The 13,599-nt window shown below is 41.8% G+C and overlaps 1 protein-coding gene across 1 annotated transcript in view; it reads right to left on the bottom strand.

The window, feature by feature from the left end:
* Positions 1-1,588: 1,588 nt before the first annotated feature.
* The window catches only part of MACROH2A1 (macroH2A.1 histone), a 46,427-nt gene continuing 34,416 nt past the window's right edge, over positions 1,589-13,599 (bottom strand). Inside the window, exons 7-9 of the mRNA XM_082490022.1 lie at positions 10,216-10,305; positions 6,859-7,033; positions 1,589-2,340 (exon numbers count right to left, since the gene is read on the bottom strand). Coding sequence (XP_082346148.1) covers positions 2,175-2,340; positions 6,859-7,033; positions 10,216-10,305 — 431 coding nt within the window. The 3' untranslated portion in view covers positions 1,589-2,174. The remainder of the gene's footprint in view (positions 2,341-6,858; positions 7,034-10,215; positions 10,306-13,599) is intronic.

The raw sequence follows: 13,599 nt of genomic DNA on the forward strand, positions 1-13,599 counted from the left end.
CCCTTCTCTGGCGAACAAAGCGAATGTGACATCAGAATCAATCCCAATGAGCTCAATGGAGCTACTGATGGAGCCAGCAGCTGAACGAGCAGTTGGGACTTGATGTCAGGAGAAGCGAGTCCATGTGATCTGAACTACAATACAGTTTGCTTTGGGCTTTTCTAGTCGAAAGACAAAAGTTGGCCCTTCCAGCATGATGTAAAAGAGATTTATTAAACGCCATTAGAGGTTGTACTTTTTACTACTTGTGGACACACACATTTTTTTTCTGTTGCCGACATTAAAATTTTGAGATCTTAAAAAACTGAGACTTTCTACAGTGTCTTAAATGCTACAGTGCAAAGAGACCGAGAGGCTGTAACCTGCACGTTCATCTTGATGTGCGCATTTCTTCTGGGTTTAAAAATCCCCTTCTGTGCTGAAAAAATTAGGGCCCTTCTCACACGGAAGTGTTTCCTCGGGTACCTGCTCGGCCCTGCGTTTTTCTATTTTTCAATCCTTTTAGTGACACCTAGCGACATTTGTGAGAAGTGCAGTTTCAGTTCTAACTATAAGAATCAATGCAACTGTAGTAACACACTTCACAATTAAATGCTGAAGTACTGCACCTTATTTCATTTATTGCCACTCGAACTGCCGTCTTTGAAGAATGATACCAAATGCATTTTGGCCGTTTAAACATTTTAAGTTTGAGCCCGTAGTACAGTCAAACACCTTACGTATTTGAGGTATGAAATTAATTTACTCTTTCCTCCTTTTAACTTTGTGTACGTGTTTAGAATAACACTCAGTTTAAATTTTGTCTTCTGCTGCTGTTCCTCTACAGCAGTCCACTTGAAAGCTCCAAGTATCTGGACTTCTACCCCCCAAAAAAACCTCTTGCAGGAGCTCAAGCTACACATTTTTAATATTTGGTATTCCTGAGCTTACTGAAAAGTCAGTCAGATTGGGTCCACTCGCTGCCCTGGCTCAATCCAGAGTGGATGTGAAGTACTCTTTCATCAGCACATGAAGTTTTCAACAGAGATGGAAAACGTATGCCTACTATGTAGAGAGCAGGCTAAAGACTTCAAAGGAAGAGCTTCCTCTTCAGAGCGAGCATTCATGTGCAATAGCTTTTGAATCTGTAACCTCTTCTTTCTCAAAGTACAAAACCAAGTGGCTTCCGTAAAGGTTTATGTCGGTATGGATTTCAGCTGTGCAAATGGTATAGCAACCAGTGCAAACCAGGCTTATAAATATTTGGAAAAAATAAAAAATGGCTTCAAAAAGGCCAATATTAAATCGTTGGAACTAGTTCAAAAAATCCTAGGCCTTGCTTGATCTAAAAGGCTGCAACCTCCCAAACTAAACAGTCAATTAACTCAGATTCTGAACAGGAGGATCTGAAGCACCAACCAGAAAGTCTGAACGCTCACTGGAAAACGTTCTGACCGAGCGTCGCTGGGCACGCGTGCAGCCAGCCCAGCTAAGAGGTTTCCAGGCCACTGGTTCAGATCTGGCGTTTTCTCATCCCTCTCGTAACTAACTTTTCGGGATTTAGAAAACAAAGGCTTAATGGAAAAATTAATTCAAGTACACCAACAGCAACAGTTCAAACATTTTACTAAATCAATTCACACGATTTCAAAATTGTAAATATAATTAAGGACAACAGGGTTTCTGTATTTTTTCTTCCAGATTTATCATTAAGACAATAAACAAACACAAATTAGGTTTATAGCATCTGTTCTTTTAAAAAATGAAAGGAACGCCACTCGATGTATTGATAAAGCACCACAACACAGTTACAAAATAGGGTCGGCCTGTTTCTTTCACAAGTAAAAGACTACATACTCCTAACGGCTTTCTGCTTCGATCCATACTTCATTAAAATAAAACTATAAAATCTCCTAGATTACACTAAGTTCAGACGATGCCTGGTATACAGTGCATTAACAGCAGTAATGCCAACTATCAGTGCCAACATAAAACATTTCAGAAAGTAAAAACAAAACAAACAAAAAAAAACCCCAAACGAAACAACAACAACAAAAAAAAAAACAACAAAAACCCCACCTTTATTCCCCTAGATGAGCAAAAATTAAAATAAGGGATGCTCTGCTTCACAAGGAGTTAAGGATTCGGGGAGGACGATGGGCAGAAGAGGGGGCTGGTACTGTAGCTTTCTAGGCTTAGTTGGCATCTAGTTTGGCCATTTCCTGCACATATATCCCTATACTCTCACTGTCGAAGAGCACAAAGTACACCGTCTTGATCGAAGAGGACATTGTTGACACGAAATAGCTGGAGATGGCTTTCAGGATCAGCTGAGCAGCCGTTTGCTTTGGGAAGCCGTTTCTAGAAGGAGAGACACAAAGAAAAGAAACTCAAGACTTGCTGAACAAGCTTTGGATGGTATAACTCGGTCTTTTCTCTACGGCAACACGGTAAATAAAGCTCCAAAGCCAGTGTTTACAGTCTGAATTAGAAGCTACAAACTTGTTTGCTTAGGCAAGACTGAAAATGTTCCAACAGAAGAAAAGCATTCCTAAAATATGAATACAGAGTCCACACACATCAATGGGTTGAACCTTACAATATCTGACGGGTCAATTATTCTCATTTAATGGTCTTCCCAAAACGTTCAGGAAAGCAGCAGGGACATTAGAGTTGCAGAGTCAAACCCATCCGGAAAGCAAACCAACCATCACAGAAAAAATAAAAAGGGATTGAGAACTCGATATAGAAAACGAAGCACGAAAAGACACAAAGTACAAAATGGTTTTACCACTCTTAATGATTAATAGTATAGCACAAAATTAAAGAAGTCACTTGTACAGCCTGGCTGCAGACTGAAAAGGAAGAAAGAATGAGTTCTAGTTGTTTGGTAGTGAGAAACACCACTCTTACCATTTCACATGGGGGAGAAAAAGTGAAGCAGGCTGAGGGAAGGTGAGCAGATCTGCTCCCCTGGGTCCAGGTGGGGTCAGTCTAACGTTACTGGGCTCGGGAAGCCAAAGTAGCTGTGTCGGGGCTGAGGAGAGACTTAAGGGACTTGACGGCTTTTCTAAGCCAACCTCAGCAACACTTCCAAGGCTCCTTACAGCCTTTTTAATTACAGGGTGATTCAATGTAAGTACAAGCCTAAGAAAAATATGTTGAAGGACATCTGCTTGGTATCAACCAGAGAGTTCTGAAAACCAGAGGCCTTTCGACTCCTCTAGTTATGCCTAAAGAAGAGGCTCCCGCCCCCTGTTTCTGGAGAAGCCACAAACAGAACAAACCTTGTTGCTTTCTCAGATGACAACACTGTGCGTGACTGAATTTCAAAGCTCCATGTCTACCCCAGAAACACTTCTTACAAGCTGTGTCACATTTTTATCTAGCAGCCCTTGACTGAAAGTTTCGTCTAATCTTAAAACAGGTCAAGCACAAGTAGAATGGTCTGAACAAAGCCAGGACCCGAACTGAGTTTTACAGGTCATGGCAAACTCCTGAAATTACACCCGGTAACTCCTTTGAATGTGGCCTGAGCATTGCTGCAGTATTACTCACGAAGTACGGCTACCTACCCAGACTGGAGTTTCACCCTCACCAAACTCTGAGCGCTCCCCGAGTCGCAGTAACCAGCCTGAAGGTGATGGACACCACCACTCCTACCAGCTGGGCCCAAACAGAATTCTGAAGATCCTGTTGAACATCACCTGGTTGCCTGACATGCACTTACAGCTATACGATGGTCAATACTCCCTGTTATAAAGTGTGTACTATTAATACTACTAACAATTTACAGATTACACAGATGGCTGAGTTTCTCCGAGTTTCCTCAGCAATTGGAAGAAGCTGGGCTAAATTCATCTCTGGCACTACCAGGTGAGACATCACTTAGCGTTTGCTCACTGAAGCACCAAACTGACAATAAAACACTATTGTACTCTCCCTCTCATTACATGCTGCAAGACACAGAATGAGAAAGGCAACTGCCTGTGTCACAGCCCGCTCACTGCATATTACCTTCCCATAAAATATACTCCAAGAGCAATTCTGTGGTCGCGCTGCCTGTAATGTGATATTATACATGCTGCCGGAAGATACCGGTTGTGATATTTCAAAAACGATGACATGAAACAGCTCATGCTGTTTCTTTCTTTTCTGAAAATGCCCACTTTTTTCTTCTACTGAAGAAGAAAAAAAAAAAGGAAAAAGCATTTTTAAAAACCCTTGTACTCCTCCAAAGCCAAATGAGCTGGTCAGGGAGAATCAGCTGTGTGACAAGTTAATCAACTGAGAGCACAGTTTTGACATAGGAGCTACTTCCTACTGTCAGCTTACACAGAGAAAAAGACACAGACTCAGCATGCCTCCACCTCTGATCACTTGCTAGTTACTTATGAATGCTGCATCCTGGCATTTATTGAACAGATCTTTGAGGAATTTCTCTCCTGAGCAGGAACTGTCATGCAGGCCAGCATCAAAATCAGGCTATCTGCCGTTCTGGGATTGCTCGCAAGGGACTCCGAAGTCACACAACTTCCACTTCAGGAGCGTTCCAGCAAGGTGCTCACAAAAGGGCAAGAGAAAAAAGAGCAGCCTCGTCAGAGGGAGGCATGCACACAGGGAAGCCAATTAAAGGAAATTGTTTATGACCACCATCCCAAAAGAGAGGAAAGAGACAAAGTAGAAAAATCCAATGGCCACGTGTGGGCTGCAAGAAGAAACAGAAACCTCTTGTCTTGATCTACTGGTCTGAGTCAAATTCTTGTGAAAAGGCAGTTTGAGACTTTAGCCAAGCTAGTGTCAATTCAGATCAAAGTCAGAGCCTCAGAACGAAACCCCTCCTCCGAGGACGACTTTATGTTCAATCCCTACCTCTCCTTTCCCTGTTCTCCTGCTGGCCCTACCAGACTGAACTCCAGGCTACCTCTGTACAGCGCCCTTCTTGGGCTTTCCACAAGTTGGCCGTGGCTGAGCATCTGGCCCACTGAATGCTACAAGTATGCTATTTTATTTCCCCCCGTGATTTATTTGAACTGCCCTCATGTAATCCCATTCCTCAACTATAAAAGAGAATGAAACTGTTTATGTGGGTTTATTGGGTGATGTCTGCTTGACAGATGTCTGTACTAGAACAGCTGCATACATGTGGTGTCTTTGGCATTTGCTGTCTTTAAAAGCTTTACTTTTATTTTTTTTTAACGCTTCTGACTTCATAAAAACAAGTAAAGAGCACTGTCAGAATATATTCTGTTCTCTCCAAAATCAATTTATGCTTGAATATCTCTAATTAAGAGAAAAAAGGGAAAATACACAACCTCATATATTTCTCAAGGCCTGTTGATCCCTCTCCATCTTTTAAAAACACCACTTCAGCCGGCTTGAGTGAGAATGACGTGCACATGCCAAGCTGAGAACGCTGCCACAGACCTTGCCTGTCAGTAACCAGGTTTCGTAACAGAATGTGAATCTCATGATTATTCAGGGTTTCATCATCTTCCAACGCCAATCAACTACTTCGCAACAAGGGTTGGGAACGGTTCTTCGCTGGGAGCTCTCCAGAGAAGAAAGGGCTCCATGGAAGAGAATTTACACGGTCTCACTTTAGGCACCTACATACCCAATTCCATAGTCACTCTACAGTCCGTGGAGGAACACAGTTTCTCCCAAAGAGCAACTGAGAAATTCTCTTTGTACTGACCAGCCCGTGAACCTGACAGCTAATTCAACAGCTTAGTCTGAACCCTCCGCTATGTTTCTCTACTGTTCTACAAAGTAGGCTCATGTTACCTCCTTAAAACGACGCCCTTGCAAATTAACCTTATTTGGAGCTTTGTCTGATGCAAGTCGCTTACATTTATTATCCTAATGAAACTTCTATTTCTTTATTGTCATTCACCCAAAAGCTCAAACAGCACTTCCTGCCCCAACCCACAGAATATGCAGGAATTAATCTAGTGTTGCAACACGGCACAATGGGAAGAATATTCTTGCTGTACATCAGCCAACTTCTTTCACGGCAAATTCAAACAGGGGCAGTTGTTCAGGGTTAAATACATAATTGTGTAATTCAGCCTAGATTTGGCCCTCGGTCTTCATACTGAGCCATCGCTACAGGCCGCGTGTTCCAAACCTCCCTCCCCACCCCAAACCTGAAAGACTCAGTTTAAAAGCGACAGTCTCTTAAAATCATGATCCAACTTTCAAAGGCGCTGAGTATCCTGTACAAAGCCAGAGGACCTTAACCTCAGACTTTGGATTTCAAAAACCTTGGCAAAGGCTTTTAAGGCCCTTTTTTTTTCTGAAATATGATGTTTTCCATGATGTAAACCGCATGGAATTCAGCTTACGAATTTTGGGTGAAAGCTTGAAGTGACTCTGCAAATCCTGAGAATCGAGGCGCTTCAGGTTTGCTGCTTAAACAAACACTGAGATCTATCTTCTGTCCATCTTAAGACATATATTGCAGAAAGTTGAATTATGCACCAAAACTAGGTAAAACAGACCCCTTTTCTTCATGTTCTCCTCCACATCCCCAATTTATACGAACAAATTGATAGTCTGAAAAAAGTCCTTGTAATATCCTCTTTAAAAGTTTGTTTTATGCTCTTTGACCTATTTGCATGCTTTAAGATTCTGCAGGGCTCACTACTAGACCTGCTGAAGTTGAACTAGTGTTCAGGAGAACACTGCAGGCTCCGCGCCCAGCTTGAACGAACCTGGAAGAAACATTTCATTCAGGGAACTGAAACGAACAAGAAACGAACATCAGCATCACAGCTATGGGTTCTGTACACGGAGAAGGGACCGGCACATATGAGATGGCACTTAGAAAACGTGACCTATTTGGCATCAAGTATGGGGTTTGTGTAACAGCCTTACCTGCCACTGCCAATTGAAGGAAACGCAATTGATTTCAGCTTCTTTTCATCAGCCAGAGCCAAGCAGTTCTTCACCGTCTTTTCCAGCAGCTCCTCGCATTTGTCTGAGCCCCAGCCTGGGCTATTACAGTGGATCACAAATTTTGCAGGCAATCCATGGCCAGCACTGACAACAGCTAGTAAGAACCGAAAGTGAAACATAATTACTTTTCTCTCCTCAGGATTAAAAGAGTGCATATGTGATTAAAATAGCGAACAATTGACAGACATTCCTTCAGCCCCTGTGAATGTTTTAGATTACAAATCACACAGCCTTAAAATATAACAACATGATTCCAGAGACTTTGTATTTTCCATTTCCAGCTGCACTTTGCTGTGGTAATTTATAAATCATAGCTATAATCGAGCTTATTTTAGAGAGAGCAAGAATTCATGGCTGACATCAAAGAAAATACATTTATATTGGGGATTGTGCAAACTTGTGTAACGTGTAAGGAAAAAGGCAGTAATCTGTTAGAGCGTAAACCCGTTCAAGGGATGGTCTTGCTTTGGTTCAGTTTATTACGGAGCTACAGTAAGTATCAGGATGCTGGACAGGCGCACAGAGTTACGGCTTGTGTGACCTTCAGCTACTCCTGGTAAACACAGCTTCTGATCGCACTGCAGCCCGGACTGGATCAGCTCAGAGCTAGTCATGCTCTACAAACTGGTAACAAAGGCAGAAAAGAGGTGAATTAAGATTTTTGCTTTATTTCCAGCTTTGTTTCTGAGTAACTGTAAACACGACACTTTGTGTGATCTCAAGACTTTGGGCCTGGCTTTATTTGAGCTTTTTTTGTGTATGGGTCATCTGAGACCACTTAAACAATGCTGGTTTTAGTTTATCTCTTTCTTCACATTCCTGATAGACGGTTGGAGAGGATGCATTTATAGATCTACAAAGTTTGATTCACACTGTTTATATACAAGCAGGCGAGGCGCTGTATGTACAAAGAAGGGGAGACGAATTTTTACTATGCTAATCATATATCATCACCACGATACTACCATGGACGTGTGGGGACTAAGAGGATGCAGCAGAGCCTGACTATGAACTCTGGTCAGGCAGGGACTCTCCAGACGAGCACCTTCTCTCAGCAGGAGAAGGCATTCTGGGCTCACCACTTCCCACCACAAGGCAGCAACAGAGTGTGCTCTGCCTGCCAGAAAACAGGGTCAGAGGATCACTGCCATTTCTGAACTCACAGGTCTGTGGTTGAAATTAAAAATGTGTAACTTTGCTTTGTTTAAAAAAGAAAAAAAAAAAAAGAGGGAAGAGAAATATCCTAATCGCAAGCTGAGGGAAGAAAAACACCTATTCAAAATCTCGCAAGGGCATAAAGTGAACCTTCACAAAGAGTCAAGCCCCTAACACGCATGCTTTGGGACATACGCAGCCACAAAAGTGAAGCTACAAAACGGCAGCTTATGTCTTCAACACAGTAATAGAAATAACAATATTTTTTTTAAGAAATAAAAATATCAGGATTGTAAAGGTGCTTAGAGGCCAGAAATCCTCTACTCCACTCCGGAATGTTTATGAGGCGTTTTGTTATTTAAGTATAGTAGAAATAACTCTTGGAGCACAATCATCACATATGGATACTATCCTGTAGCTGCTGCAGGAAAGAGAAAAGACTGTCATATGGCACTCTGACCGGAGGTTAATCAGAAGAGTACATTTTGAAGGACAATGGAAGCACAAGCATGTATGTTTTTATGGGTTTGCAGATTCTCAACATGTTGAATAGCCTCTGTGTTAAGGCAATGTTAATTTGTCATAATGTGCAACTAAAATGTTGGCAGATTCAGAATACATCATAAATCCAAGAAAAATCTATTAAAAGCAGCTGACATATCTCTAGTCAGATGTGAAATGTGGATAATATATTCATCCTGAAAGAATAAAATACTGTATTGATACGCATCACCAACTTTAATATTTCTCAGGGAGTGTTTTCTAGGGTAGTCATTAATTAACTCATTAGGATTCTGTTGAGGACAACTGTTAATTACCAAGAGCAGTTGTCCCTTACTTTAAATGCAAATGCTCTGAAAGGGGAAGTAAGTTATAGTTTTGCTGTAGAAACAGAAACAGAGAGAACCATCACACTGCAGCCCAGTTATATTTATATTCCAGTGGGCTAGTTATATTCCAGGTAAGGATCCTGGTTATTGGTAGATTAAAGGGATACCTATGTAACCGAGAAATCTGAAAACTGGATATCCATATGATTGAGAAACTGATGTGTACCAATTCTTCTCTGGAGTGCTCCAACAAGCCCCTAAGAGACAGATTCTCCTGGTGTAGTGTAGAGCTCCCCACCGGGTAAAGCTGCCAAACAGCACTTAGATGCGAGGGATGCATTGACAGCCAAGAAAAAAAATCTTTTCTCTCCAACTTGCAATCTATTTGTAAGAGTTTGGTCTGGGCTGATAAAGAATACTGTACAGAAGTAAGAAAAAATAAAAAATTAAAAAAACGATTCTACATATTTTTACAAAACAAGAATTCCAAGAAAAACTTATTCAAAATTTCAAAAAGCAAGGAAAAAAATCCAACGTATTAAGCATCAGAAGTAAACAGTTGTAATTTTTCCTGTCAGAGCTGAAGTCTTGCATCTCCTCTTCAGCTTTATTCAGAATTCGTTTACAAAACTGTGCACACTGTATTTATTTTATAGCATAAACACAGATGGCAGAATCAGCCTTCTATATGAACAATATGTATCAGCAATTTCACAGATGGCATAAAATTATATATCGTCATTACCAAACTTTATTACTCATATAGTAGATTTTTCTCAGATATTACATAAATTTTGATAACTAGCCATCACAAACTCGTAAGCTTTTATAGTGATGATTTTGGCACTGATTAAACAAAGTACCCAAGCAGATGCTTAACTTTAAGCACGTGCTTAAGTTCAGTGAAAGTCAGCGGCACTTCAGCAAAGCAGATGCTTAACAGAGTTGGACTCAACTGTTCTGAAAAATAAGCATCTAACTAATTGCCCTTAATAATCAACATTCACTGCGCAGGCACGTACCTGCGAACAGCCTGCTTTTACTTGCAATATTACATCCCTACACCGTTTCCCAGATGCTTCAGTACAGGTTACTAAAGCTGCAACGTGTGTATTTTAACTTTGGAGAACACAAATATCACGTGACCCATGAAAGTCGTCCGCAGACAGCACGGACCCAGGCGCTGCAGCAGAAGGAGCCTGGCCGGCCGGCTGCAGCAAGGGCTGCCGCGGAGAGCCCAGCCGGTGCCCGCCGCGCTTTGTCTGCAGGTTTCCGAAGCGCAGAACCTCACCTCCAGCTATGTCCAACGGCCCGTTCTTTTTGCGAAGCTCAATGACAGCTTCCACAAACTCCTTGCCGCCTTTCTTTTCCAAAGTGCTCCCTGAACAGAGAATTGTTATTTTACTCCTCCGATCCCAGGTTTCCACAGCAGACATGTGACTCATCATTATTTTTTTATTACATCATTCTAGAGTTTTCTGCCCAAACATTTTTTGGGGACTGCAAAGTAAGATCTAAACCTTTTGGGACTTCAGAATTAGCTAGTCATTAAAAACAACAACAACAACAACAACAAAAAAAGAAAAAACCAAAAAAGACAACCCTAACAACCCAAAAACCTCACATCGGCATCCCTCGCTAACATTCTCAGACTCCGATTTTAAAGTCAAAACATCTGCCATGACATCCCTACCTCCTTCCTTATCACGAGCATCTGTTAGCGTGAAATGTTCCAGAAGAATGCGCTAGCTCAAGACTGGTTGAAGGTTCATCACTCCTTCCCCTAAGATTCATTTCCCCTCTTCTCTTACAAATCGTTTTAAAGAGCCATTTGCCACAATAAGAATTTGAAACTCACCTGATCTTGGTCCCTGACCCCAACAGGTGGCACCAGGAATGAAACAGTCTCGTGAGTGCAGCGGGCTGCTTTACTTGGTAACTGCCCAGCTTGTTGAGCCACCTTTAACCAAGAGGAAGAGCCTCAGAAATAAGGAGAATCTCTAAGGAACACATTCCTCCAATGCACTTCTCTAACTACAGCTAAGGAGCTGGACAAAGTCATTCTGGGAGGAGAAGAGCTGTGCAGTGTTTCAGGGCAACCAAAAGGTATGCCGTTTACAAAGGCAGTCCATCACGAAATGGTTTAGATCTTATTTTGCAGCTCTAGTTTTAAAGATTAACATAAAATAAACAGCCCAAGAAAGCATTTTCCTAACTACATAAGCATCCCACATAATTTTGCACTGTGCATATTAATTATAAAGGTAGATAAGTAAAAAGCAGTGATATCATAAAGGCTCTGATTTGAGATATTACTTTGAAAACTGATTTCCAAAAACTCAGAACTAGGATCTCTAAAGATCTAGACATTTATTTGGTGAAACCCCTTACTTTCACTGATGAAGAAAGAAAAAAAGCATTTTCTGATGGAAGTGCACATACTGTATGCTCAAGGAAGCAGAGCCCCTCCTCCAAGATTCCGTTTACTAAATAAAATATGGTCACAGTTCTATGAACTAAGAGGACTGCAAGATGCTTTTGTTCCGACACCATTGTTAAATTTCTTCCCAAATGAAGATTAAAAGTTGAAAACAATGTATTTGTTTCTTCATTCAAAAACTGACTCCGTGACCCTGCCTCGATTTTGCTATTGGCAGTTTATTGCTTTTGGGGTACAAAAGCTGAGGACAATTAAAAAATGTATGCCTTTTCTTTGGCTTTTTCTCATAACCAATTCGCAATGGGTGTTTGCCAAAAGCTGGATTGCAGGTCAGACTGTGTAGGTCAGCGTGTAATCTGCTCTTTGTGCTCATTTAGGCTTTTTTATATACATACTTCGGTCTAAGTTTACTTAGACAAACTCCTAACTAAGAGTTTTCTGGAAAAGTTACCTATCCCTGTGCAAGCGAGCAGAAGGCACCATCTCACAAATCTCTTGGAAAAGACAGCGGTGGCTTTATTTGTAGCAGCAAGGTGTCTTAGGAGAGCCTGCTAGGGAAGGAGATCCACCCCAGCACGGAGGGGCTTGGACACGCACTGCCCTTCGAAGACAGCGATACGCCCGAGAGCAGGACACCCGGTGCCCTTTGCCGAACCGCTCCGGCAGATGTGGCTGACGTTGGGGTCTTAGGAAATCCCTCTGACAGAGAAGGCATGGGGAGGGAAAGAAACAGTCTTCCATTCTAGTTATATTCTCGTGGTATGTATTTCCATATCATTGGTGTTTTTATATATTCCAGTTATGTTCCCCTTGAGGCCATGAATTTAGATGCTAAAACCCATGACATGCATAATCCTTAATTTCTCTTGTTTCAAGGGGAAACATAATTAAGCCTTGCGCAGAACCTAGGAACAGAAAAGATCTATTAAGTAGGTCATTTCTTTGCCATTGCAAAGCTGTTGTACATTTAATGGAATTTAGCCTGGTTTGGTTTAATTCAATCCAGAAGGATCAGCTTTTTCCCTTCTACTGGGAATTAACTTATAATTAAAAGCAATGAACAACCCGGTCAGTTTATTTCACTGAGCTCTCTTCTTGCAGAAGTGGTAAAGAAGAGCAAAAGTCTTATTTGGTCTGAATCGGTGAGGTTTTCTGCATTTACTCCTCAATTACAGTCGTCTTCTGATTAATAGTGAGAGTTTATATTGAAACTCTATTCCAGAACTAGGCCGTAAATTAGCTTCATCTGGGAAAGGACATACTGTAGTTAACCATTTTCCACTACATTAGCAAGTTTCTTGATGGAAGTCTTGCTTCACAGCTTCAAGGTTAGTAGCTTATTTGCTCACAAGCATAAATATGTGTCACTCCCATGAGAATAAGATCATTATCGCATGCTTTCGAAGCAGGCATCGGTATCAGTGTTGACAACAGCGTTAGCAGAAATTTAGGCTCTAAAATTCTCAGGATAAGCCCCCAGTACATTTAAATTGTTAGGGAAAAAAAACCAACAAAAATTAAAAAAATAAATAAATTTAGATGGGTAAAAGTTAATCATTGGAAGCTAAGCATTTGTGCACTTCTATTCTTTCTTACAGCAGTCAGAGGCAACGGGAACCTACACTAAGGAATGAGCAGTACAGCTTCGAGAGGCAATTTTCTTTGCAGGGTAGCAAAGCATTTCTTTGTCAAAGGGTAGGAGACGAGCACATCAGCTAAATGGGTCTGACAGACTTCAGAAGCACGTTCTTCAGATACAGGGTACTGTGACACTCTTATTTTAATGTCTCTGCGTCAAGTTTAGCCAGCCAAGTCCCAGGCCATACCGAGCTCCGTCAGCCCGCGTGTTGGTATCGGGCAGCGGCCCCTCCAGGAAGCGCAGGGGCTGCAGGACACGCCAGCTCTGCAGCAGGACGCGTGTCCCTCCAGGCCAGCACTGAAACCGGCGTGGAGGGAGGCCGTTCGCATAGCGATGAGGAGGTTAAGATGAGATGTAGGACAGAGACTGGGATCAGGTGAGTTGGTTTTTTTTTAAGCACAGTGTGTCATCACCCTTACCAGCAACTTCTGTATTCAGCCCAAATTCTGATTTGCCTTCTCCGATTACCGAGGCAGCTCAGTTAAAGTACTGCGACGCTTTCATGAAATCCTTCAGAATACTGTACGCAGAGTGGGGCATTACTAAGAGAGGAGTTACTCAGGGGACACTCAACATACTGAATTAAGGCGTCTGTC

Source organism: Vanellus vanellus (genome assembly GCF_965231255.1).
Source record: "Vanellus vanellus genome assembly, chromosome: 13".
Lineage (NCBI taxonomy): Eukaryota > Metazoa > Chordata > Aves > Charadriiformes > Charadriidae > Vanellus > Vanellus vanellus.